General features: G+C 37.1%; 3 protein-coding genes across 3 annotated transcripts in view; 2 read left to right on the plus strand and 1 right to left on the minus strand.

Moving 5' to 3' along the window:
• Positions 1-1,436: 1,436 nt before the first annotated feature.
• On the minus strand, positions 1,437-16,919 carry lrwd1 (leucine-rich repeats and WD repeat domain containing 1). Its single transcript, XM_041800731.1, has 16 exons — positions 16,872-16,919; positions 15,760-15,846; positions 15,262-15,496; positions 13,155-13,274; positions 12,889-13,035; positions 12,711-12,803; positions 12,131-12,490; positions 11,752-11,866; positions 11,504-11,607; positions 9,770-9,980; positions 9,567-9,639; positions 9,116-9,259; positions 7,747-7,853; positions 5,722-5,880; positions 5,399-5,508; positions 1,437-3,036 (listed from the first exon to the last, which is right to left on the minus strand). Exons 2-16 carry the CDS (start codon positions 15,837-15,839, stop codon positions 2,884-2,886), a joined length of 2,211 nt encoding a protein of 736 aa, XP_041656665.1. The 5' UTR covers positions 15,840-15,846; positions 16,872-16,919; the 3' UTR covers positions 1,437-2,883.
• A 1,152-nt stretch (positions 16,920-18,071) lies between these two features.
• alkbh4 (alkB homolog 4, lysine demthylase) lies at positions 18,072-23,932 on the plus strand. The gene is made up of 3 exons (XM_041800584.1): positions 18,072-18,194; positions 18,608-18,796; positions 20,651-23,932. The coding sequence occupies exons 1-3, from the start codon at positions 18,078-18,080 to the stop codon at positions 21,170-21,172; spliced, it is 828 nt and encodes a 275-aa protein (XP_041656518.1). The 5' UTR covers positions 18,072-18,077; the 3' UTR covers positions 21,173-23,932.
• A 393-nt stretch (positions 23,933-24,325) lies between these two features.
• LOC121518567 (E3 ubiquitin-protein ligase CBL-like) overlaps positions 24,326-27,873 on the plus strand; it is a 38,013-nt gene continuing 34,465 nt past the window's right edge. Inside the window, exon 1 of the mRNA XM_041800929.1 lies at positions 24,326-24,869. Coding sequence (XP_041656863.1) covers positions 24,726-24,869 — 144 coding nt within the window. The 5' untranslated portion in view covers positions 24,326-24,725. The remainder of the gene's footprint in view (positions 24,870-27,873) is intronic.

Below are 27,873 nucleotides of genomic sequence, written 5' to 3' on the forward strand. Positions count from 1 at the left end.
GCGTATTGGCCAGTGGCAGAGAGAACTGTGGTGACGACACGGCGGTTGAGCCAATCAGCAACATCGGGGCGGGGCTAACCCTCATCAACAACCCCCTTCACCACTGTACTGAACTAACTGTCAAGGGAGCAACTCCGTGGGTAAACAACAATTCCGGGTATTTTAGTCGACTTGTGTCAAAGTGACATGGAGCAACATTTTTAAAGATGTTTGTAGGTACACATGAGTGTTTACAAACCATGTGTGTTAACCTCCAGGCCTCTGCATCCACCATTTAACTTCACCACCCAGAACACAAATAACTTGCAACATAAACCCTAACTAGGGTCTTCTTACAATGTAAACGCATATAAAAAGGTGTATGTAAATCAACCACAGGACCCAGAGAACAAAGTATTGTTTTGGTATTCCACTGGCCCCTCTTTTTCACCCTGAGTCAATTTTTTCTCTTGTGAAGCATGCTGGTTTAACTGATCTAATTTTACTTCAAAAGTCCCTGATCTCATCAGCAGAGGTGGAAGAAGTACAAGACTATTGCAATCAAGCTTAGTTACTTTGGTTAAAATTTATTTAAGTAGAAGTAAAATACTATTTTATAAATCTACTCAAGTACAAGTAAAAAGTAGATTATTTTAAGTTATCTCAAAGTACTGAGTAGCTTCCTTATATAGCTAAGGAGCTTGTCTTTCCTTAATGTGCAATAATAAAACAATATGAATGTCCAGTTAGTTTGGTCATTAAAAGGCATGACTTCAGGTATAATGCAACCGCTGTTTGTGATAAAATTAGAAATCATTCTCTTGCAATGCCATGTGTTGTCAAAGCCAAACTAATGTCCAGTTTCATGTTGATGATAGAGCTAGAACCTCCTTGTTTTGACTTTTTTGCTTTTAAAAATTTAGTGAAGCATACAAAATCTACCCTATTTGGATTTGAAGCAAATACAAGATACCTGTACTGTACAGAAAGGATAAGTGCTCAGCGATGACATCCCTAACCCCACTTAAATCCTTACTGTTCCCCTCCACAAGTCAACTGTGCCAAACAATGGGTAGCAAGAAGTCAACACTTCGCTGGGCTTGCCTGCCTTATCTTCCTCTTGGTATAATTTCTGCATATGACAGATTTTCTTAGGCAACAAACTAGTATTTCTAAAGCAACACCTGGTGTCTTGAGTCATCCTTTTGAACAATTGTAACTCTTAATTAAAAATAAATGTCATGCTAATTGGCCTAACAATCCTTAATTATTCAAGATGCTTAAAAGGTTTCCTTAGACAGAAGTCTAAGTCTAGTTTTACCAATAGATATTGGACACCTTGATCAAGTAATTACTCAGCAACACAAAGTCAAAACATTAAGGACATGGTTTAAAGGTATTTGGGTCTTAAATGTAATCATATGAAATATTCCAAGACCATTAACTCGCAAGAGAAACACTGTGAAGTGTTTTTATCGAAAAGTACATAGAACACATTGTCTTGCATTAATCATCGCTTGGAGGCTTCATTATGCAACTCTCAAAGGTTAATTCACAAGTTGTAAACAAAATAAAATACAAATAAAATCCCTTACAATACCAATAACACAGTTAAAAACATGATACTTAGACCGGTAAAACCGGTCTTCTTATCAGTAATTCATATCCAGATTCAACACAAAGAATTACAAATAAAAATGTGCTTTTTTATGAATAAGGTGTTTTTACAGCTTTACATGAAAACTTAGTGTGTTCCAATGCACAGTGATTCCCAAAGTGAAGAAGGGGGGCTCAGCAAGGCTAAATAAAACTATGTACACTGTTTTGTGCTGCTTGTAGGGCTAAAAATGATCTACAGCAGACATCAAAACTACAAAAACAGAGTCAAGAAAATATGAGTCATGTCTCAGTCTTGACTTTATCTGTATAACAATGGTTAATAAAGAAAGCCACACTCTGTCATCTTGCTCCAAACCTACCAGTGTGAGCTGGGTTTGATGTTCAACTTCTTATTTCTCACAGCAGTATGCAGTTCTTATTGTCATAAGAAAACTACAAGTTTAATTAAAACAAAGGTCTGAACACTGGCCTTAAAATCGCAGAAGGGTTTAAACACAGTTATTTACATAAATATGTACACTAAAAATGAAAACATTTACAATGCAATAAAAGCATATTCATGACCTTTTGGAGTTTTTATGGTAAATAAGCAAACTGATTATGAGTAATGTTTCTAGAAATTTGACAAATACTTACCTGCAGAATTTTACAGCAGCTGAAAAACTAAAAACATTTCCAAATGACACTTTTTTAGTTTCAAATAAAAACAAAAAGCAAAGAAATAAACAAGAAATCGAACATTACAGTGAAACCAGCATATGCAACCCATGGTGCAGGATCATAGAAATGTAGACTTAAAAGTTCTTTGGAAAAGCTATCTCATATTTAGAGCTGCTTTCCTGCTACGCATCAGATGCTGAAATTGACAGCTGTTTAAACAGTCATTTTTATACTTTTTTTAAAGATACGAAAACAGAACATCAAATTATTTGTCACAAAGCTGTGATTCTTTTACAAAGGCCATGTGTCCATCTCAACCGCAGAAAATTGAGTTATAGGTCGACATCTGCATTAAAGAATGAACATTTCCTGCCCTGACAGCAGAACTCCCATAAAAGTAAATTTCCTTCAACACATCATGGGGAAATTTGGAGGAAAAATCCAACACAGTCTGTCTTCTTGTGGATTCTGTAATTCCAAGGAGGCAATCTTCAGTCTACAATACCTTCTGTCTTACCACAAAAATACCATTACTTGGTAAACTCTCCAATGTTTGTGGATACAAAACAAAATACTCTTTTGTATCAATGTGTTCATGATTCACAGTCTCTCGGTTCATTTAGCTCATGAGGACTCCTCTCGCTTCCACACGATCACCATGTTTTTGTCACTAAGAGCCACCAGGAAGTTGAGTTCAGGGTCCATTGTCACGCTGTTGATGGAGGGTCCCTCCAATTTTCCGAGACCCTTCCTCACTGGGGCCGGCCACCCCAACACCTGCCGAAAACACAAGAAAGCATCAGCGACTGGTGGCGACAGAAGCAAATGATAAAAGTGGAGTTAGATTCTCTTAACGCCTTGATTTCAACATTGATTAGTTTACTCAGGTCTACCCTGAAAAAAAAGGGATCTTAATCTTAAGGGACTACCCAGTTATTAAGGATTATATTCATAAAAATATAAATATAAATGGATGAAATAACATGGTAACAAAATATGTGGCTTCTGCAATAGGTCTTAACGTCAGAGGGTGTTAGCTTGTTAGAATAAATGCTCAACAGAGCTGTGTTACTGACCATTTATGTATGAGATAGCAACACACTCCCCCTCTGTGGAAATACAGGGTAAAGTCTAAAGAGTTTTTTTCTGCAGACATATTTAAGTAGATATTTTATTATCTTAGTGAAATGTTGCAATTTCAGATGTTTTTTAATATAAAAATATTTATGCTTTTATGATCTTTAATGACTGAATAATCTTTTTATTATTTCAATTGCATATTTAAGATAAAATAAGCCTTTTAAAATTATTTGCTGATCATACTTTTGAGTTTCAGAAAGCAGAGTTGCATTTGTTTAGTTTATGTGAAGTACAAGTTAATCTCAGGGTCATGGCATCTCGCTATAACTGAATTTGACAGCGCTTTGCAAAGAAAGGAGGGAAAAAGTTCAAAAAATGAACTGAGGGAATGCTGAGACTTTAGCACAAGTAATAAAAGCTGATCTGGGGAAAATATAAAATATCAATGAATATAAAAATATCAAGAGGGGCATAATTATTAAAATGATCACAGGGATAAAAAATAAATATATCACCTCCAAGATGGTCTGTCACCCAAGGTTCTAATAGTTTGTTTGTTAATTTGTCCTTAATTTTTTCACTTTGATTTCTTTTTTTCAATTTTAGTTTAATTTTTCATTAGATTTAATGCAGGTTTGTTTCTTTTTTTAAGTTCACTTTTTGTAATATACTTAGTAGGGATAAAACTCAAATGCTCAGGGAAATAAAATAAAATAAAATTAAAAAAAATAAAATACAGAAGATGACCAAAAAAACTATCCACAAAAGATAAAGATGCACAAACACTGAGTGTACCTTGTGGGACCGTATATATCTGGGAGTAAAAAACACTCTTAACTTTTACTTTTATTTATCCATATTAGAGATTTGATAGCATTTTCAGACCTAAGATACAGTTGTGTTAGGTCTTGACCACTCAAACTAAGCTAATTGACACTCCTCAGGCCTGAGTGGTGAGATACGGAGTTAAGCGGCCTAACATCTTTCATATTAATGCAAGTAGATTTAATAATTGGGGGTATGTTGTTGAAAGGATAAATATTTTCTATCCATTTGTGTGTGCACACAAACTTAATGTCACCCCAGCATGAGTTACAGTCCCAGGTTTAGTTTCCATTATTTAAAAGCTTTTTAAATTAGTTCTAATTAACAATAATTAATTTAGGATAGAGCTGTGGAGATGTGAGTCTGTGACCACAACATTACAACCAAGAAGACAATCAGAGCTGTAAACAGTTTGGTCTTAACGTTTTTTCTTGGGAGCCATATGATGAAAAAACAAAGGATAATGGCTCACCTTAATCTTATTTGTATTTAAGTTAGTAAAAAAAATCAAGTGTAGATTAAAATATGCTCAGGAAATGAATGTGATTAAAGATAAATAAACAGCCTATATTACAGCTTTCCAGCTTTTTCATTGGGGCGTCATGAATCATGGTATTTTTTATAATTTTGGTTGTCAATGTGTTTTATATTGTTGGTTAAATTTAGTCATTGAAAATGCATGACAATTCTTCTTGTCAAAATGTTTGTTTACAGCAGCCTTATTGAGTGTCAAAACAAAAAATTACAATACAGTCAAGCACAAGCTTAATGTTTCATCTTATTATATTTTAAGGATTGGCTGATGTCCAAATAAAATGGACCACCAGCTGCATTTGGGCCTCTGGCCATAGTTTGGACAGCCCTCATCTACACCACTGTGTTTGGGAGGTGGGCACACCCAAAACATCAGCAATCCTCCCTGACAAGAAAGACATACAACCAAGGTAAGTGCAGCAGATGACAAAAAAGTTGGTAAAATAACTGTAATGACTGTTTACAGCAGTAGGTAACAGTTATACTTTCACTGTTCTAAGTAGTTTTGATCCAATCCATAGTTCAGATGAGCTATTTTTCCAGTTCAGGACTGCTTTTCCAGCCGATAACTCAGGGAGTATAATGTACAATGTTACCAAGAAGAAAAATACTCAATGCAATGTGATTTCCCAAAATACCGCGTAAAAGCAGGGTTTTTAGAGTAACAGGATAATAGAGGAAAATTACTGCAGATGATTACCTCAGTAGGCCGGATGGGTTTTCCAGCCTGGAAATTTTTCTTCTGCAAGTCAGTGACGTGGTATGTCCACAGCCTTCCTTTGTCATCACCACACACTATGTAGGCCTGGCCTAAAAAAGAAGAAATGAACACACGGTACAATTTTAAACAACAGAACAAAAGGGTGTTAATTAACTCAAACACAAAACTTCTTTGACTCAGTTTTTCTGAAGTGAATTAAACTGAAACAATGCATATAAACAGAGGTTTGGACCATAAAAGGACGTTCATAGCTACAGTAATAAGCTTTGTAAAGTCAACATCAAAAGTTAGATTAAACTTGCCTGGACAGGTGTTGAGAGCTAGGTATGGGATCTCAGTGCTGGCCCACTGCAGCTCAGCCAGAACCACAGCACAGACTTCCTTGTTCTTACCGGGCCGCTGAGTCATGGTCTTGCTCCAGCTCCACAAGTAAATACAGCTGTGCAGGTAGTTCTTGGAGGCTGACAGATTCACACATCAGAGTTAAAAGATCATTAAAAAAGAGGCAATGTTTAAGGAGAAGAGGAGATGTTTGAGGATGTGAAGGAGGCATTGGTCCTAATTTTAATGCAACTGAAGAAAAGAAAACTAAAGCAAGGGAAACTGTCACAGTTTTGACATATTAGACCCAAAACGAAGAGTCGAAATAACCACAGAGTTTAACACTTGGTCTTACATGGTTTAAGCTGAATGTAGTTACCAAAAACACTGTCAAAGTAACAGCAGACGTGTCACAGCCTCCTTATACAGGAACTATCATCAAAGTAAACAACAGTGCCCTCAAGTGGCCAACGAGAGGTTTCATTTTTGTGAGCTTAGTTTTGATTGTTTGGTTTAGTTGTTCAGGTAAAGTCAAACCTCTACAACATAGTAAAATAACCAGCAACATTGAAAGTTAACTAAACTCCTAGCATTTAATTTAACACTACATACAGTTAAATTAAACTCTTACAGTATTTAATGTTTTAAGATATGACAGAGCTGCAGGTACTTTTGAAAACCTGTGGCAAGGTGGGTCTCCTCTGGCAAAAACAAAGCAGAGAGTCAACCTCTTTTCAAAGCAATGCAAGTTGATGAAGAATAGAAACAATGCATCCTTTAGGAGCATCTAAAGTCACAGGCGAGAACCCTAACTCAGTGGATTACTTCACTCATGGTTCTCAATAACAATCCACTAAAAACATGAGCAAAAGAACCCCAGCAGGGATCACTGTACAACAGGTGAAAAACAAGCACAACTAAACACATATAAAACACATCTAAACACTCTGCCCAAGGGCAATTTTGACTTTATCACCAAAGTAGCTTTGTTAATGCATATTTGATACGGTTTTCATGTTCACTTATACATATTAATATCCTAATGTTTATACAAAACAAAACAACATTTAAGTGCTGCCAATTTTTTTTGATGTTCTCTTCTTTAATATAGAACTTCAATTTTTTTAAAGATATATTTTTGGGCTTTTTATGCTTTTGCTTATAGAGGAGAACAGTGGATAGAGTCTGAAACAGGGAGGAGACAGTGGGGGAAAGACATGTGGGACAGCAGCCACAGCACGGTACATGCAGAAAATCTGACTTCACATTTAGTACTTTTTAAGACCTCGAACCAGTTTCATTAGCAGCACAGTTTTGTATGTTTTGTGCTGATTGTAGGATAAAAATTAACAATGTAGAAAAGAGAAAATGTCAGTAGTATTTGTTATTGTAGTATGAAAATACAGCTTTCTGAGAGAATTTTAAGACTATGTGGAAAAGGAAAAAGACCTCAATTTGATACCATGAGGTCACAGACATTGCAGGATCTTTTATTTTAGAAATGACCCAGAATTGCCATACTGCAGTCTTAAAGTACCTCTTTAAAAGTTTTGCAATTCAGCTCAAACTAGAGACGGAGCTAAGCTTTGAGGATGCACTGACAGCTGGAGTGATTAAAATAAAATTGAAAAAACAAACATAGAAAAACAGTTTCAAAATGAAAATTTCAAAAGCTACAAAATTTAAGACTTCATAGCCTTGCATTCAAGTCTTTTTCATACTTTTTAAAAACCTTTATTTACACCGAATAGATTTAGACCCTGGGACACCCTGTACAGACCGGACTTCCAGGCCGCCCAGGAGCATGGGATGCACCTTATACCACTACGTCATCTATGCCCCTTCTTTGAAATAAAACTATATGAAATGATTTTGGAGTGACGCAGCAGTGCTTTTTGAACATTTTCAGCAAATTTCAGCAACACCATGATAACACTGATACCCCTGATACTTTAGGTCACTGTAATCAAAATATGAAATTTTCATGTTGTTCCATATCGACTTACCGACAATGTCCTCAGTAAGGAAACTCAGCCCATCTATGGTGTGGTAGTTGGTGTCTTTGTCCTCCTTCTTATAAATGGGGAAAGTTATCTCCATTTCTTTTGACCTGCTGAGAAGACAAACACATCCCATGTGACCGGTCAGCCCCAGTTATGCTTTTCCTTTTTTGTTGTCTTGTCTGACCTGCAAATACCCATTTGCTTCAAAAGACTATCATTGACAGCAAAAAAGTCTTTCAAAGATAATTCATTTGAGTTCATGGTAAAATAATGACTAATAATTCACTTTTTATCTTAAAAAATCTTTCAAACTGTACCAGGTCACATGACATTCACTCATTTTAATTCAAACTACTCTCTCCAAGAAAATTGTCACCCTTAATTTCATGTATTCTTGTTAACCTTTTTGTTAAAACTAATAGGAGTTTTTAATGTAAGTAAATCAAAAAATAAATTCAATTCAATGTGTTATAAATTAAAACTTTTCAATGAATATTTTTTGCATTTTTGTCTTATACTGTGACCTTTTAAGTCATGATGGGGATTTTTTTTCCCTCAAATTTTAGCCTTTTTACCTCAAAATTTTTAATTTCATCTCATAGTTTACCTATGAAATTCACATTTTTTATTTATATCTTGTATTTTGACCCTTTGAACTCATGATTTTGAATTTTATCTCATATTTTGACCTTTAACACCCATAATTTTGAATTTTATCTCATATTTTAGCCTTTAAAACTCACACGTTTTAATTTAATCTCATATTTCACCTTTTAAATTCACAGTTGTGGATTTCATCTCATATTTTGATTTTTTGCATTCATGATTTTGACTTTTGGTCTCATATCTCTGCCTTATACATTATTTTTTACATTCTATTTTTCTTTTAATTTTGTGTTTTGAACTTTTGAATTAATAAGTTTGCCTTTTAACACATCATTTTGACTTTTTAAAATCTGAACATCCTTTATCATCAGAGCTAAGTTGTTTTTTACTTCCCATATGACAGTTTATGTTTAAAATGTTGACACTGTTAAATCCAGATTCTGGCCCCCACTGGGACTGAGCTTGACACCCCTGCTTTGGCGTAGCATTAGCATTTGGCTCACAGTGCTAACAGCATGAAATACTTCTAATGCTTCTTGGATCGGCAAAAGAAAAATACAGTTATGTATGAGAAGATCTCCTGGTATAGGGTAATGATTCAGCAGTCTGATAGTTCATCAATCTGTAGATTCTAGTTATCAGCAGATCTATCAGTGCACCATATCACAAAATGCTACAATATAAACATCACTGTTGGGAAATCTGGGAGGGATTGTCTAAAAATACAAAAAATACAAGGATCTGGACACAGTGAGTATGCTTTTACTTCTTTGTGCTGTTGTTGGTTCCCAGTTGGGTGTTGTAGCAGTGAAGGCCGTCCTCGCAGGCCGTCAGGAGGTGTAAGTTCGGGGTTTTCGGGGGGAGGCAGAGGTGCAGAGGGGTGGCACTGACCTCCAACATCAGAAGCTGACTGCAGAGACAAACAGAGCAGAAATAATCATAGCATCAATAACTGCTTCTCAAGAGATACACACAGTAGTTTTTTACTAAACAGGAATAATTATGCTCTACCAGACCTTTCTTTACTTTATGTTGAGTTTTAAGTGTCTCTGATTGGCTTAATATCACAGCTTTATTAACAAGGTTGATTCATGAAACTGTAGCTGGTTTGGTACTCTGTGTATCTGGGCCAAATAAACTATCAAACTCAAATATTTGATAAAATAAATAGTACTGAAACTTAATTCTGCTATAAAATACTGCTATAAAATACTCACACAACTTTAAAGTTGTACTGGCTGTCCACTCCACCGATGTCCCACAACACTATCTTTTTATCGTATGATCCCGCTGCAAGAAGTTAAAAAAGACCAGGGTTTAATTTAAGTCAGATTATCCTTTTATTTACTGGACACATGAACTCTGAAAAGAAAGGCTGTTCAAATATCTGAACTGATGACACTGGTTAATAATAACTCACTGAACAGGAAGTTTCCTTGATGGTGGTTGAAGCGGAGGACAGACAGAGACTTGCGGCTAGCTCTAAACTCTCCGTAGGCCACGTTGTTTCTGGGGTGGATTAGTTTGACGAGTCCTCTCTTACCACCAGCTGCCAGAATGCTGCAGTGCTGAGCTGAGGCTCCGCCCCCTCTGGACATCAACACTGTGGACCAGGCCAGGGAGAAAAACTCCTGTATTGAGGAAAAACAGTCATGAACAACATGGTATGAACGCCTCAAACACAACCAAGATCATGACATGCCACAGACCGTTTGGGCTGTTCATCCTCACGTACATATCTAGCTATTTCTAGAAGCTTGAGATTATTTATGATGCACATTTTCTGTTCTAACATGCCAGCTTCAGACTGTCCCGAGCACAAGAACATGAGAAAAAGGAGGGATTTCTCTAGGTAGGACCCTACAGTGGTGTGAACAAGTATTTCTTGTCACTTCTTCTGTCACACTTAAATGTTTCACATTATCAAACAATCTTAATGTTAGACAGAAATAACCCAAGTATATCCAAAATGTAGTTTTTAAATTATAAGGGAAAAATTATCCAAACCTACCTGACCCTATGGGAAAACGTCATTGCCAGCTAAACTTAATAACTGGTTGTGCCACCCTTGGCAGTAATTTGCAATGACTCGTTCACATCACTGTGGAGTAATTTTGGCCCACTCTTTCTCACAGAAATGTTATATTTCAGTCACAGTGGGGGGTTCTGGAGCATGACCAGCCAGTTTAACGTCATGCCACAGCATCTTAACCAGATTTACGTCTGGACTTTGACCACGCCAGTCCTAAACCTTCATTTTGCTTGTAAAGCCATTCAGAGGTGGATTTGCTGGTGGGTTTGTGATCATTTTTCTACTGCATAACTTAAGTGCACTTGAGCATGAGGTCAGAAACTGATGGCCAGAAATCTTTATCCTTCAGGAGTTTCTGGTAGAGAACATCAATTACAGCAAGAGGTCCAGGTCCTGAAGCAGTAAAGCAGCCCCAAACCATCACACTACCACCACCATGTTTGACTGTTGGTATGATGTACTTTTGATGAAAAGCTGTGCTGGTTTTGTTCCAAAAGTTCAACTTTTATCTCGTCAGTCCACAGAATATTTCCCCAAAAGTCTTGGGCATCATCAGGATGTTTTTTGTACAATATGAGACGAGCCTTTGTGTTCTTTTTGCAGTAGTTTTGGTTTTGGAACTCTCCTATGGATGCCCTTTTTCACCCAGTGTCTTTTTTATGGTTGAGTCATGAACTCTGACCTTAACTGAGGCCAGTGAGGCCTGCAGGTCTTTAGATGTCATTCTGGGTTCTTTTGGGACCTCCTGGATGAGTCGTGTATGCACTTTTGGAGTCATTTTGGTAGGCCAGCCACTCCTGGAGGTTTACCGCTATTCAAGTTTTCTCCATTTGTAGATAATGGCTCTCACCATGGTTTGCTTGAGTCTTAGAAATGGCTTTGTAACCCTTTCAGACTGATAGATATCTGGGACTTTGTTTCTCATCTGTTATTGAATTTCTTTAGATTGCAGAATGTGTTGCTCTTCGAGATCTTTTAGCCTACGTCACATTATCTTTGTCTACCTTTAAAATGTGTGCAAGAGTGACAAATATGCAAAAGATAATAAATCTGTAAGGTAGAAATACTATCCACAGCACTGTATAGTGTACGTTGTAGACTTAGGGGATAAATTGAGCAAACCTCTCTAGGAACTTTATACTTCTTCAACACCATCCCTGTTTCACAGTCAATCACACAAAGAGAGTCTCCACCACAGGTAGCAACCAGTCGGCTTCCTCCAGAGCCTGTCAAAAAAAGAAAAGATTGTATTTGAATTTCAGACTCAAAGCTTTTAATTAGAAATTTGAAATATTCTTAATCTGATCATCTAAGACCATTTGAAAGGCTTTGGAGTTGCTTTGAGAGATCCTTTTTAAATTCAAAAGTACCTGAGGAATCCGGCAGAGGCTGGAAAGCACAGGCCCACAGCTGAGTAGAGAAATCCTCTGAGTTGTCTTGTTTACTGTGACACTGGAGGACATGGAGAGGCTTCAGATGCACCGGCTGGAAGAGGAAGGAAACACGGGTATAAGGAAGGAGGGAATGAGGAGATAGTGAAGAGAGGATACAGAGAGGATTGACACATCATACACAAAGCTGGAGATAAAAAGGCGTTCAAATACAAAAAGTTTCACTATTGCAACTTTTACTCTTCTGTTATTGAAGTCCAAAGCAACCAGGAATCAGAAACTTGCTTTGTGATCCAGTAATCCTTTTTCATAGTTCTACAACTACCTGACTAAATATCTAACTTCTTTTTTACAATACCTGTGTATTAATGCAGCTCTTCGGCAGCTCAATCGCTCTTAAATCTTTTTTGACGACATCCTCCTTCTGTTTAATCTGAGCTCCATCTTCTTTATTTTGTCCTGCTTTTAATTCTTTTCTGGGTGTCAAGGCTCCTCCTTGTCCTCGGGTCGGGGTTGAAGGAAGCTGAGCGGGCTTTCGAGGACTCAACCTGATGGTCTGTGCTACTGACTGAAGGTTGGTGCGGAGGCTGGATTTACGAGGGCTTTCTGCAGCCGGGGAGGAGGGAAGATCTGTGCGCGTTCTCTTGCGAGGTGTCAGGTTTATGTTGTTCTCTGTAGATGAACCAGTTTTTTTCCTCTTGGAGGGAGTTGAGACATCCTGAGAAAAGACATGGAGGCTATGAGATTCAAACAAATCAACCTCACAGGGTACTTACGCAGCAACTTGTTTTCTTTTTGCACTTCTCTGTGCAGAAATCCCTCCTTGCCCACCTTCTGAAGTTCCTTAATGTTCTTCTTGGCCTTCGTGTGTTTAGCGTGTTAGACTGAATTGATTTAAATAAAACATGAATGAATAAATAAATTTCATGTAATCTTACACAGTTCTCTTTAGTTTTACTGGACTTCTCATTCTCTGCTTCCTCCTTTGGATCGGTCAGAGACCGCAGATACTCCTTGGCCAAAATCTCCACCTATGAAACAAATGACACAGAAGAGACGGTTAAAAATTCTAAAAAACGGTATTAGATCCCCAGATCTCTTATATCCTGAACTTACCCTCCATTTGGTGAAATCACTGACTGAACTGGGTCCAAACTTGACCTGCCGGCGTGCATCGTTGACAAACTTTGTTTCCAGGGCGGACATTTTCTCTGCTGTGATCGGATCAGGGAGGCTGAAACTCTTCTCCCAAACTGCAATTATCTGAAATAGCCAAAACAGCAATATTCAAGACATGCGATAGAATTACTCATGTTTAAAGCTGAATTACTGATGCAACAATATTATTATCATAAAAAAGTCTGAATAGGTTGTATCCATACCCTGGTCATTAGGTTCTCACTGTAGACAAAGCGTACGTGGTTTGCGGTTGTGGTGATGTCTTTTCCATTGTAAATCCTTAGGTTGGGTAGCAACACCATCATCTTGTAATTATCACTCACCTAAAGAAGAAAGCACAATTAACACACATATCTTGAGATCCAGTGAGTCGATTTAGACACACCTTTGTTTAAAACGCCGAGTGTTTCCTGTGCAAAGAGAGGCTGAGTCAAGTGGAGACAGAGTTTCATTCAAAATGTTCAGGGCTCAGGATGGGTATAAGATCTGTGCTGATAACCAATAGGCTGATATTTCCAAACTAAATTTGCTGATAGGGATACTGACATGTACAAGGCTCCATCAAAAACTCAACAAACTTAATGATCCCTTTTAAGGTGAATTGGGGACAGGTCTTTTTATTTTCTTTACCAGTGCCTGTTTTTTTTTCTATGTATTTTTTATTGTCCAGTGATACAGTCCTTACATTTACAGGTAAGAAAAAGGAATGGTACATTATCACAAGATTATGCACAATCAAATACTCCTACAAACCTTTGAACACCTTAATCCAAATTCTAGGTCTTTGTTGACATGCATTTCTTGGACATTTTTGGCTACTCATAGGAGCCAGGTAAAGGTAACTATACAAACCCAGAGAGAAAGTAATACAGAAAAAGAAAAGAAAAATAACAATTATAATGAAAAGAATAAATAATAAGAATCCATCTAAACAAAAGTGGCGGTTTTCATCTTCAAATTTGCAAATAACAACAATCATGCATTAAGGAAAAGAAGAAAAAAAAAGGGACATGATCACTGAAAAATGCATGAGGCAAGCGCTCCCTCACTGTGCAATGTTCACAAAATCAGGTCTCAGCGGTTTAACATATTGCACCCACTTTGACCAATGCAATTCAAATAGTTTTAAATTAACAGAAAAATTTCTCTCTTTTCCATCTTGTAAATCTCCGTTGTCACATCTATACAGTTATTTATTATAGGTTCAACAGGTGTCACCCATCTTTTGGTAAGAGCCTTTTTACCTGCTGTCAACATATCAGCAATCAAATATTTATCAATACCTTTTATTTCAGAGGAGATGTAATTAAGATACATGGTTTGAAACCAAAGGGTATTTTGACCTTTAAAATGTTATTTATTGCTTTACGTATTTCTTTCCAGTATCTCTGTATGTTTTCACTTCTCGATTGATTTTACTTATTATCATTAAGCAACTCATCAATTAGACAATCTACTGGACTTCATCTTTTTTTTTTTTATCTGTCAATACGATCATTAACTTTTAAAGCTATTATCTGCTGATATTGACAATCATCATGGCAATCATATTGTGCAACCATAACTCATTACATAACAAGGGCATTTTCTAATCTTTGGGTATGACTGCTAATAATAATCTTTTAGAGTGATACAGCAGAATTAGCTTTACTAAAAAAAATTTAAAAAGAATTTAGCTGCCTTGCATGGATACATAACATTATTTGACATGGCTTTGTTTTTTACAATTTATTCAAATGTGCTTCTAGTATAGCTGACAACGTACCGAGGCAAAATTATCAACAGCAGTAATGTTATGTAGAAATGCCATTACGCATGGTAACAACAAATATCCTCGTCAGGATGCTGGCCGTTTAAGTCTGTCACAGTCACACCAGGTGAAAGGTGGGGAACGACCCTGGATGACCTCTCCTTAGACGGACACAATAGAACAGCATTCACACCTACAGACGCTCTGGAGTTTCCAGCTCGAATAATCTGCATGTCTTTGCAGAGTCTGCACTGTTCAAAGAACACCCACAGACACAGTGAGAATATGCAGACTCCATGCAGAGCCAGAGGAATTTAAAAAAAATACATGCTGGGATGTAAAGGTGCTAACCACCACTCCAATGAGTCTTTATACTGGTTTTTAGGCGTTAAACTGGCACAATGGCACATTCCTTTTGGATTTAATGGACAGGACAATAGGGAGGCTGGGTTAATGAAATTAATCCCAACTGTTGTTTTTTAGAAATATCTTGTCTTTCACATTCACTCCATGACACAAATCACCCAAAACTATGAACTAGTGATTAGCCATGTCCTTACAGTGACATAAAGGTTGTCCTCCATCTTCAGCTCTTCCAAACCCTCTAGAGACCCCAGCGTCGTAACATCCTCCATCTGGTTGTCGCTGAGGTCCAGGTAGCGGAGCACAGGAAGCTTCAGGTTCTTCGGTAACTCCTGCAGTCTGTTTCTAGACAGATCCAAACGCTCCAGAGACTGAAGACGGGAAAGCAGCTTGACTGGCAAGTCCTGATGCTTCAGTGCCAGCTCAGATAGACTGAATATTGAAGAGGATAAAGTCAGTAAATCCATTAAGAAAATATCAAAAGGAAAAGCCTTCAATTTCTGCCTTAACTGACCCAATCAAATAATTTAAAACATATGTACATATCAAGTGTGTCTGGGTGGAACATGAATGAGAATCTGAGTCCTAAACGTACCATCTACTTCACAAAAGGACCCCCAAATTTAGAAAATAAAACACAGCTTTGGCAACAATACATCTTCAGAGACCTAAGAGAATAATAAAACCATGCCTACTTTAGTGTCTTGACTTGTTCCAGTTTGTTGGTTTTTGGAGAGGCTTTCTCCAGGATCAGTTTCTCTGTGACTTTCTCCATTGTTAAACTGTAGAAAGGGCAAAAGACAAATGAAGATACCAGGGAAACTGCGAACTTTACAGTGCCAGTTCCCTCCTCTGTGAGCTGATTAAAGTCTGATGAAACTCAACAGACCCAGTATCACTGATGGGCCAGTCAGCTCTTCCAGCCCAGTGTGAATACTGTTGGTTTTAACACATAACCTTGTGTTTTGAAGCAGCCATTCAAATATGCCTAGAAATAAAGCCCTGGTTTTACATCTTTTCAAATATATATTGGTTTGAAAACATAAAAGTTTGAAGAAATCTGATTGTTTTTAAAATGCATGGGATCTTTGTTGTGTCCTCCTGCATTCTCCTGCCTACTTTACCTACAAAGTAAAGGGAAGAAAAAGTGTGTCTACAACACTTACACACAGAAGTTCAAAATAGACAAATATTTATATATCACTATATCTACATCTTATCAAGGGACAAAACCAAAATTTAAGGAAAGCACACATATTATGCATCATATTAATGTAACAGTAGGCCTATATTACCGAGTAAAATTACACTATGAAAATAATTATAACATTAATATTTAACACGATGTATGCATATATTCTTCCCTTTTACTGTCTTAAATTAAAAGTTAATGCAATAAACGTAAACGTCAAGTTTATAAGACATTATTTCTACAGTAACATGTAATGTCTCTAAAAGTGAGACAACAACTAAACAACACACTGAAGTTTTAGCTAACCACATTAGATTTGTGGCAAGATCAACACCAGATTTATATATACATTTTAACCTTTCAAAGGTATGTTTATGTCAACAACATGTAGTTACTATTACTGAGTAAGTAAACATGTTCAGCTCTAACTTCCAATGAGGTTAGAAAACCACGTTGTAAGCAACGACTACCACGTCTTTGGATTTTAAACTGACTTTGTACAAATTTAAGACAAAAAGCGATGATTCTCGGTGTTAAAATGAATGTAATGTATATTCATCATCTACGTAAATACTTTGTATAGTAAAAAGTTTATATTTTTTGGAAATTACTCACCCACACTTCCTCAACAACAGAAAACTTACGACGGCTGTAGAAACCGAGCTTTCCCGGGGAAACTCTGCGTACTTCCGGTGGGTGTGGCTTACATAGATTCTACCGTAAACTTCATACCGTACCCTGAATTCAGTCTGCCAGGCAACATTTAGTTTCTCTAATAGTTCAGTAGTTCGTCACCAAAAACTTTGTCAACGCTGTGTATTTAAGAAAATAAGGAGTTGTGACAGTAGTGGAAGGTTATGCATACTTGACCCTTGATATGAAAGGGCTAAAATTTTCAGTTTAAAAGTTGTTTAAGGCACGCCAAGGAAAAAGGAATGCTTCAGAGTACGGGTGAGTTTAAAACGTGCCAGCTGTTTCAGAATTGCACATTTGTATATTGTATATTAAAAAAATGCAATCATTTACAAACCCATGTTTTATTCACAGTTTAACATAAACAACATATCAGCAGGCTAAGCAGGCCGGTCCAGACATCCCTCTTCCCAATAACATTTTCCTCGGATGCTCTGTCTGACAGACTAAAGAGAAGTACAAATGAAATGTGGTACAAATGCTCCTATCCAAGCAATGTCTCTTTCAGGGAAGGCCTTCCATATCTCAGGAAGACAATGCTAAACTATATACCACATCCATCACAACAGCATGGCTTTGCAGTAGAAGAGTCCAGGCACTGAACTGGCTTGCCTGCAGTCCAATCTTTTTACACAGAAAAGATTTGGCGCATAATTAAACAAAAAATCTGGCAAAGATGAGCCAGGACTGTTAAGCAGCTATTATTCAAGATCACACAAGAATGAGAAAACATTCCTTTTCCAAAACTATAGTCTCCTCAATTCCCAGATGTTTTCAGTTAATAAAGAAAGAGGGGATAGTACACAACGGTAAACACTGCCCTGTCCCTACTTTTTTGAGATGTGTTGCTGCCATCATATTCAAATTGAGCTCATATTTTTTTTAAATAAAATGGTAAAATGTCTCAGTTTCAACATGTGATATTTTGTTAATGATCTACTGTGAATAAAATATGGGTTTATGAGATTTGCAGATCATTGCATTGTGTTTTTATTTATATTTTAGTGTCCCAACTGAGGGAGTTTGGGTGGTAGTTTGAGGGCGTCTTTGTTGTTTCACAGTTATTCCACTAGGTGGCGATATTAACCAAATAGAACAGAATGCTGCAGTAGCCGAAGAAGATGCAGGATGATGGCTCCTGTCAGCAGTGACGGCGCTGCTTCATGTGCTTGTAAAGGCATTAGACGGTGTCTGGTATGTGAAAAGTTAAAAGGAAAGGGACAGTTGGAAGCGAATAAAACAAAGGTAACTACATATAACAGAAAAATGATTTGACACAGTTGTAATCAGAAGAAAAGAGACACAGCTAACTAGCAGCTAGGTAGCCAGCGCCTTTCACAATCAGGTACGGAAGCTTTCTCGGGACATCCTGGTGAACCAGCTCGACGGGTCTCTTTTTTTTTTTTTACTGTATTATAACGTTATTACGACATTATTAGTTTTCTCTAATTAAAGCAATGTTTCTCTTCATAATGCTACATTGTCATTACGTCTCTGCTATATACATTACGCTTTATTTATGATTGTTTGACCATTTTAATGCCATATCCAGACTTTGATTTCATGCTATCAAACTGCGATTAATCACCAGAATTTAAAATGTAAGGAAAGGTAGCTTAATGATATGGAGCCAACCCAGCATATTTTTTTCTGTTCAGGTTGTGCATCGTTTCCTCTACAATCCTGATGCAAAGCTTGCAGTTCACCAAAATGCAGAGAGTCTGTCCTTCCCATTTCCTGGTGTTTTTCTGTGGGAGAATTTCATATCAGAAGAGGAGGAGAAGGAGCTGATAAGCCGTTTCGACCAGGATGTGTGGAACGAGTCACAGTCTGGTCGAAGGAAGCAGGTGATAAAGAACACCTTTTGTTTTTAAATGTCAGCTGCACCACATCAAAACTCAACTATTGAAAAAAAATGTCTGTTTGGTGTTGTTTAGTTTGCATGCATTTTACCAAAATGATGGGATTTATTATGGATGCAAGGTATTATTGGCAGATAGCTTAAAAATGTAACTTGCGATGCTGGCAGATATGATCATTTCTGCCTGAATATACTGCTAATATTTTGGACATAAAAGTCAGCCTATAACAGCTGCAAATATTGGTCATTCAAACAAGTAAGTTAGTGCAGCTTTAGGCTGGACCAACAGACCTACATGAGCCAAAGTCTTTTTCTTTATTAATCATAATTCCTTATCCTTGGAAGTCTGATTAAAGTAGAGCTGAACGATTTGGGAAAATAATCTAATTGCGATTGCAATCTCATATGCGATTATTTCTTAAGTTCCTCATGTTATGCATTTTAGAACAAAAAACAAGCAATAATTCATTCCTTACTTTAACCAAGAAAATATTCAATTAAACTAAGCAGAATTTTTTTAAAAATATTTAATTGTTTATGATTTTTACTCACTTTTCAAATTTGACATGAACTGTTGTATTAAAGGGAAGGATCATTTTTACATTATTTTCATATTTATGAAGAAAAACACACAAAAACAAAGAAAATATGTTTTTTTTGTACACTATTCTAAAAATATGGCACTAGAATGATTGCATGATGTGTAATGCATAATGTCTCTGCTGCAAAAAAAATTAAACTTATTTTGACACTAATTTCAAATTAAAGAAATGTTGCACCTTCTCCGATTTGAAAATTGCAGCTGGCCATATTGCGATTTCATATAATTTGTGATTAATTGCCCAGCCCTAGGAAAATGTTTGAACTGATCATCCTCAAACTTTAAATTGTGTTATATATCTGAACTAAAATTAAATATTGGTTTTGGTTTTGGTTTTGGCGAATTTCATTTGTAAATATCAGCATATCAGATATCAGCCAAAATCCAGAGTTGTGCATCCCAAGGTTTGATGTATTTATTTGTTTAAGACTGGTTTCCAGTGTGTTATTCCAAACAGATCTGAATCAAAGTTGTTTTGCACCAATCTGAGAGGGAATTTTCATACCAAAAGCTTGGCTGGGATCTTGACTCAAAGCAAGCTCTCTTTGATAAACTGTGTATACAGTAAACATTCTAAATAGAGATGTTTTGATGTTTAACATAACTTACCTGATGCTGATACTGTCTTGGTGTAAGACTTCCAGAATGCCAACCTTTTCTTCTCACATTTGACCATGAAAAAAGGTCAGAGTTTGTCTACCTGAGAGCATCATGCTGCTTGGGCTGACTTGGGAGATGGAAGTTATTTTGGACATTATAGGGGGAAAAAATCTGCCCTGAAAAACCTTAGTTCATACATTTGGACTTGAGTCCAGGCTGCTAGACCCTTATGTGACCCATGCTATAACTTAATCTTGAAACAATTAAAGACAGTCTGAAATGTTTGCTCTGCCCCAGAGGGCCCTCTCCCCTAAGCAGGTTGCCATAATGGACTCTGTTACAAGTCTATATCAAACCAATGATGTGCTGTTGAAACTCATTTATCCATATCCTTATTTTGTAGATATTTAAATGTTCTGTTGTTAATATATGGTTTTATTGTTGTATACCATCTTTGCTGCCACATGCGCAGTGTTTGAATAATTTTAAGGCTGGTTCATGTTGATTCCTGTCCCAAATAAGAGCAGGGTAATTTCACTGACTGAAGGAGATAAAAACCTGGGTTTTGAATTAAAGTGTTACTGTATTGTAATGCGTGATTATCGTCTGACAAAACATATTTCTTTCATATTGTTGAAGGATTTTGGACCAAAGGTGAACTTCAAGAAAAGAAAAGTGCGTGTTGCTGCTTTCTGTGGGCTTCCCGCTTTGAGCCAAAAACTGGTCCTCCGAATGCACCAAGAGCCAAGTCTGGCAGACTTTCAGCCAGTGGAACAGTGCAATCTGGATTATCATCCTCAGCGAGGTTCAGCCATCGATCCACACCTGGATGACTCCTGGCTGTGGGGGGAACGCCTCGTCACCATCAACATGTTATCCAACACCACACTAACCATGTCCCTCGAAGAGGGTCTGCCAGAGCTGGGACTGGCTGAGGAAGTACAAGTAGCTGTGCATCTTCCTCGCAGATCTTTAGTGGTGTTATACGGCAAGGCACGGCATAAATGGAAGCATGCCATTCATAGGGAGGATGTTAATGAGCGCAGAGTCTGCAGCACCTACAGAGAGCTCTCTGAAGAGTTCCTGCCTGGAGGGCAGCAGGCAGAGATGGGAGCTCAGCTGTTGGACATTGCTTTGAGCTTCAAAGGAACTCCGATATAGACTCAAATGATCAGACAGAGGAGGATTTCAGACTCTGCTGACTTGTTTGAACTTGAGCAGTTTGAAGACTTAAAGAAAAAGGCCTAACTTATTTTATTTTAAAGGATTTTTTTTCTTTTAAAGAAAGCAGCCTCTGTGGGATCCTGTGATGTCTTTGTATTGTTTTGCAGACTTAGAATAAGGCTAGTACACAAAAACAGAACTAAATTTTGGTCCAGGAGCTGTTTGACTTGTTGATCAAACTTTAGATTGCAGCTTTATTTTGTTGGGCAGATTCCTGTCCACTGAAATATCAGGTGATGCTCCTAATCTTTATACCTGTGAACAATCAATGATCCTAAAACTCAATGCACTGATAAGTCAGGGTCTGTACCTTATTTTTTTAAAATTTTCAAATGAAGAACCACCATCATTTAAAAAATGCCCAGCTTTGATAGTACTCCGTATTTGGGAAATATTTCAGTATAGATGTTACCACAGTGTACAAAGCTATCAGAAACAAAAGGATGCCAAATATAAAGAAAAAAGTATTAACTAACATTTAAGACGTTTCTCCACTATGTGCCTCAACAGCAAAGACATAGCTTCATTATGTGGAGGTTCCAAGCAGAATATAAAATGTACCATCAGGTATAGGTGGTTGCCCACAGTGAGCCTTGAAAAATTTAAGAACATAACACAACTGCCAGACTTTGCACTTCTCCGCATCTTTTTTAGCTCTGCTTAACTCAGCCTCTCTTTGTTCACTTGATGTCTTTCAATATAGGTATGAATATAAGTATATTGGTGTTGGCTAAAATTGGTTTGCAAATATTGGATACCAGCAAAAATCCACTATTGTGTATCCCTACATTTTTATCCTAATTTTGTGAACACCTTATTTGGTGAGAAAAAGGCGACATGATAGGTTAAATAGTTTCAAGGAAAACTTTTATCTTGTCAATTAACCTAATGCAAATCTACACAGTCCCATGTTTCTTCAGCACATCATATGGCGTATTTACTAAACAGTAAATGGGTGTCTTGTTTTCATTCATAAATTTCTCATGAGGAGGGAGAAATTTATTTAAAAGTGCACTTCTACATTAATGCTGATAGTAATGAAAGAGTGCATGTGCATCCTTGGATCACAGAGCACATTCACACTCTGGGACCGCTTCCAGCGTGAATGCAGAAGTGCACTTTTAAGTGCATTTATTCCTCGTGACAAATTTATGAATGAAAACAAAATAATGGTTTTCTTTGTAGTAAATATGCCCAGCAGTGGAATTTTGCATATTGTGTGTTTAAAAAAAAAAACTTTAAGCAAGAAAAAAAGAAGTGAAAATTCCCCCACCTTAATGTTTTAACTGCTTTTATTCAGCTGTTCAGTTCAGTATTTCTTTGCTGGTTGAGCCCCAGAACCCACCATCAACTCCTTAGCAGGAAGTGTGACCCAAATTTCTATTTTCAGATCAATCAGATTTATTTCATAAAAGCTAATACAGTTTGGATCTGAGACAGTACAAAACAAAAATGGGACAAAACAAAGAGACAGAGACAGGTCAACAGTGTTTTAAAGTGGACGTAGATTACCCTTTTAAGACAAGTTTATATTGGTCTCAGAATTCCCCAAAACATGCCTGTGAAGTTTGTTGCTAAATCACTCCAGTATAGGATTTTTGTATGTCTAAAAAAACCCCCTCTGTTTCTGCCCTGCTCAAAACAGGTTGTAGCTTTAAATGCTAATGAGCTGTCTGACGCCGCCCCTGCTGGCAGCTGATAGATAGGAAGATCAGGAGAGGAGGGTAAAACTTTCTTCCAAGTCGGGGGGGGCAACCCAGCCTGGGGGCGGTGCTAACTCCCCACATGACATCATGAGGGGAAAATCTGAGAACGGCATGTTTTAGCACACATTTTCTGAAAGGTGGAGATAGAGAGGGGGCAGGGAATGGGTTTCTCTGATTCTTGGGGGGAATTGTGGACAGGCCAGGAGCACATATTTTTATTAGAAAGGCCTGAAAAAGTGATTCTTGTATAATATGCCCCCTTTAAAATAGATTCATGGACATTTTGGGGCATAATGGCCCACTTTAGGGTCCCATTGAGAATTACTGATTTAGATTACCACCAAAAGGTGTCAAAGCTCAGTTTATCCAGGTCAAATTTGTCCATTAGTTTGTCACAGGCTATAATTTGTGCTAAAATAAATATTTTCTATATGATAAAATGAAAAATTTTACCTTGCACAATTGTACTTCACTGTATTTTCAATCAAAAATGTCATGGAGGCTGCCAATTAAAATCTAGAAAAATCAACATAGTTATCTTACTAGTTTGTTTCTCCAGTCTTTCAATTGTATTCTATTGATTTTGTCATTTTAAATCCATCCAGTCACTCCTTCTTTTCTGTTAAATATGCATGCATATAGCTGCTATTTGTTTTATTTAAGTTTATTATTGAATTCGTCAGCTATCTTTCTTCCTTCAGTTGTGCCTTTAACATACACCAGCTGGTCTGCCCAGCAGTGCTTTTCTGTCTGTAATATTAAGTCTACCACACAGGAGCACTGCTGGCTCCAGCTGAGGAGGAGCTGCTGCAGCAGAGAGAAGCATCATTAATAAAGGAGTGGCTGCTGAATTGAAGGTCATCATCTCCCCGCTGTGCTGCTGGAGCTCACAGATGTCACACACACTTTTAAAAGACTGTAAAACCTGTTTCAGACATATGCTGCGGATTCATTTCACCACAGAAATTATAATATTTATATGACAACCATAACCATGGTATAAAGACTTTTTGTAAATTTGTAATTATAATAAACCTTACTAATGACTGTCTTAACCAGGACTTTCTTTAATAAGTTTGTTTTATTTCAATGAGTTTTTTCTGAACGAATAAAGGTCAAAAAGCTAATTATTTTATTTGTCCAATTACAAATTAGTCATTTTACCTACTTGGATTTACCCCCGTTTAAATGAAGTAGTGTTATTTATATTACATTTCAGCAATACAGTATTTCAAAGTGCCATGAAAAGTGCTTGAATAAATAAATAAAGCTGTCTCAGTTGGAAATATGACACTTCCCTGGACAGTTCTGCTTGTTCTTTTGACCATGCCTTTATTTTGAAGGCCTCAGCCGGACATCCTTGTTTACTCTATCTGCTGGAGCTTCAGCACAACCTGTTTGTTGATCGCTTATTAACACCCCGAGTTTATTATAAGCCGGGTTGATTTCTCAGGGGGGTTTAACTTTCCATCGCTCGGAAGAGCTCGCAGGATATCAGACAGCAGACACAACGACATAACGAGTCTGTCAGCGGCTTTTATCCGGCGGAGTTCAAGTGAGAGAGGCTTTTCAGATGTAGCTTGTTAGCTAGCTGCGTCGCGTACAGTGTATACACAGCCTTTTTGTTCTGCTCTTCAACTGCCTCTGCATGACAAATTAGCACCAGTGTTCAGTACAGGCAAGGCGCTAAAACACAGCGGTTGTTTTGTGGAAAAACGCGTCAAGAATAATTTCTGGTTGTCAACCTCAGCCCCGGGGCTAACCCCCGGTCGCCGACCGAATTAATGGCCGGAAATCCGAGGAGGGGCGCCGGTCTCATCGGCTTGATGAAGGACGCCTTTCAACCCCACCAGCAGCCGCTCCAGCCTCACCAACCTGCAGTGGTCGATAAGAAAATGGTGGAGAAATGCTGGAAACTCATGGATAAGGTAATGACAGTGTTTCTATGGGTTTAAAAACTGAAAAAAGGAACTGAAGATGGGTTATTTTAGTTCTGTCTCTTATCATCTATTCTACAGAACATTTCCACTGACACTTTCCTCTTTTTTTCTCCACTGCTATGGGGCAAGTGTTTTCATGTGTGACTATCTTATACCCTAACTTTGACATTATTTATACCCCTTAGTTGTCGCAATACCAGATGTTTAATCTTCAACATTATTCTATTAACATTCATAACTGAAATCAATTAGAAAAGCACCAATACCACATTTTTTTCAGACCCATTACCAGCACAAGTTCATACTTTTGGGTATTCACCAATCCCAAGTACAAACATTAGCTCTTAAATATCTTAGAATTACTTTGAAATTTAATTTAGTCTTCATCAGATGTTATTCATCCCTCAGCTTGACAATTTCTCAGAGCATAAGTCTCACTGTCCTCTACTTTTGTCATCCTCGTTTGTTAAAATATCTCCAAACTGCAGACATGGCTCCAGCTTTGACAACATCCTCGCATAATAAGAGACTAAAATCATGCTTGAAACTATTTCTGTTACAGTGAAGTGTTTTATGAAAATGAGTTCTTAGGCTTGGCATTGGGACACAATACTGGTATCAGTATCTCTGCATCCCTGCTATCAACACATCTTTCGATACCATGGCAAAAACGTCCTTTGAGTGTATGAATGGGAAACTGTTTATTCTTGATTCCTTGATTCCTGCACATTGTCTAAATTGTAAACAGAAGTTGGCAACACTGAAGTGCACACATGTTGGAAATTATTTGTGCATTTTAAACATTGCTCTCTCAGAAACCTTTGATTAAACATTTGATTGAGGCTCTAAACTCTATAAAAGTATTTTAGCAGAGGTGGAAGAAGCACAGGACTATTGTACTCCAGTAAAAGTTGTTACTTTGGTTCAAATTTACTTAAGCAGGGGTGTAGATGGCCTAGCAGTTAGGTCTGGGCAGCCAGGGTTCAAGTCTGGCCTGTGGCTCCTTCCCTGCATGTCTCTCCCCCAATCTCCCTTCCCCGTTTCTGTCTCTGTTAGGGCTGAACGATTTGGGAAATAACCTAGTTGCGATTTTTTTTCACGCCAATATTGTGATTGCGATACAATATGTGATTATTGCTCAAGTTCCTCATCTTATGTGTTTTCTATTATACAAAAGCAATAAATTCTATATTTATAACCAACACAATATTAGATTAAACAAGGGTTGATCAATTTTTAAAAAATATCTATTCGCATATGAATTGTTGTATTGATGGGAGTGATTTTTTAATGTCTTTCTCATATTTAATAAGAAAAAAGTACAAAAATGAAGACATTAGGATTTTTTGCAGACTATTCGAAAAGATGGCACCTGATTAATGTTTGATATGTAATGCATGTCTCTGCTGCTGCAAAAAAAACATTCTAAACTGGTATTTTGACACAAATTTCAGGTTAAAGAACTATTCTGGGATTTGAAAATTGCAGCTGGCTGTATTGCGATTTAATCTAATGTTCGATTGATTGACCAGCCCGAGTCTCTATCAACTGACCTCCTCTCTTAATAAAGGAAAAAAGGCTAAAAATGTATCTTAAATAATGAAAATGGAAGTAAAAGTATCAGTATATGAATCTGCTTGAGTACATGTAAAAAATGCATCAGTCCAAGTTTACCCAAAGTATTGAAGGTACAAAGGTTTTCTATTATAAGGTGTGACTTAAGCTTAAGTAAGACAATAGCTGTTTTGGGTTTAAATGTAGAATAATTCTCTCTCCATGTGCGACTGACAGTCCTGTATTGTCAAAGCCAAACTACTGTCTAATTTCATGTCACTGACTGAAAGCTTGGATCTCCACATTTTGGCTTTTCTTCTTTCTCAGCACTTAATGCTTTTTAGAATGTTGTAAACTTCCCCCAAAATATACTGAAGTAAATTGACTTATTAAAGAAACTACTCAAAAACAAGTAATTACGCAGAAAAGCTGCTCAATCACAATAATCTAATTAAATTTGCTTAGTTACTTTCAACCGCTGTTAAATTGTACATACAGATTGGCAACATCTAGGTAATACATAAATGCCGGGAACTTAATTGTGCAATTTAAACATTGCTCTCTGAGCTTTTATTAAAAATATGATTGTCTCACCTTTTCTCAGCAGGTCAACTCTATTTACAAAAAAAGCACACCAGCACCTCCACCTGCTGAGGAAACGAAGGACTTTTACTGTCAGCAAACACATTTGACCCTGGTTTATATCTCACTCATTGAATCCATTCTCACTTTCAACATCTCATCCTGGTACAACTCCCACACCATCAAAAATAAACCAAAACTTTTCCACATAGTCAGTCAGGCCAGTAAAATCGTTAGTTCATCTACAGCTCAGTCCTTTGAACACATTTTAAGGTTTGAGGATGAAAAAAGAAACAAACTTTTTTTCTTCAAACACACTTTAAATTTTAAAGAATGAGGGTGAATAGAGAAAAAGATCTCACCTTACATAGCTTTGTGGGTCCAGCCTAAAACTCCTCTCATTTTTTAGTATATGGGGCCAAATTTTGAAGAATAAATATATGCTGATATTCACAGCCAAAATATCAGATGTAAATAGTGGCAGAAATTTTGATATCTGCCGATACCGATATCAGGGCGATAATATCGTGCATCCGTAGTTTTTAGATGTGGTTTTAAATGTGTGTCTTTATTTAAGTTCTTATGTGTTGTTTGAGCCTTTCAGAGAAGATTTTCTGTCACTTCTCAGACACAATAAAGCTGATCTATCTTTCTATCTACTGGAGCTCTTAAGTCTTTGTATTTTAAATACTGTCAGTCATTATGATGAAGGATTGCACTGTTTTAAAACAAGTTGTGACAGAAAATGGGATACAGTACATTTTGGCAACCCTCCCTTTTACACATCCAGTTAGTGCTGCACAATTAATCTAATTGCAACCGTGATGACAAGCTGTGCAATTACATAACCACACAA

The sequence above is a fragment of the Cheilinus undulatus genome, linkage group 12, assembly GCF_018320785.1.
Source record: "Cheilinus undulatus linkage group 12, ASM1832078v1, whole genome shotgun sequence".
NCBI lineage: Eukaryota > Metazoa > Chordata > Actinopteri > Labriformes > Labridae > Cheilinus > Cheilinus undulatus.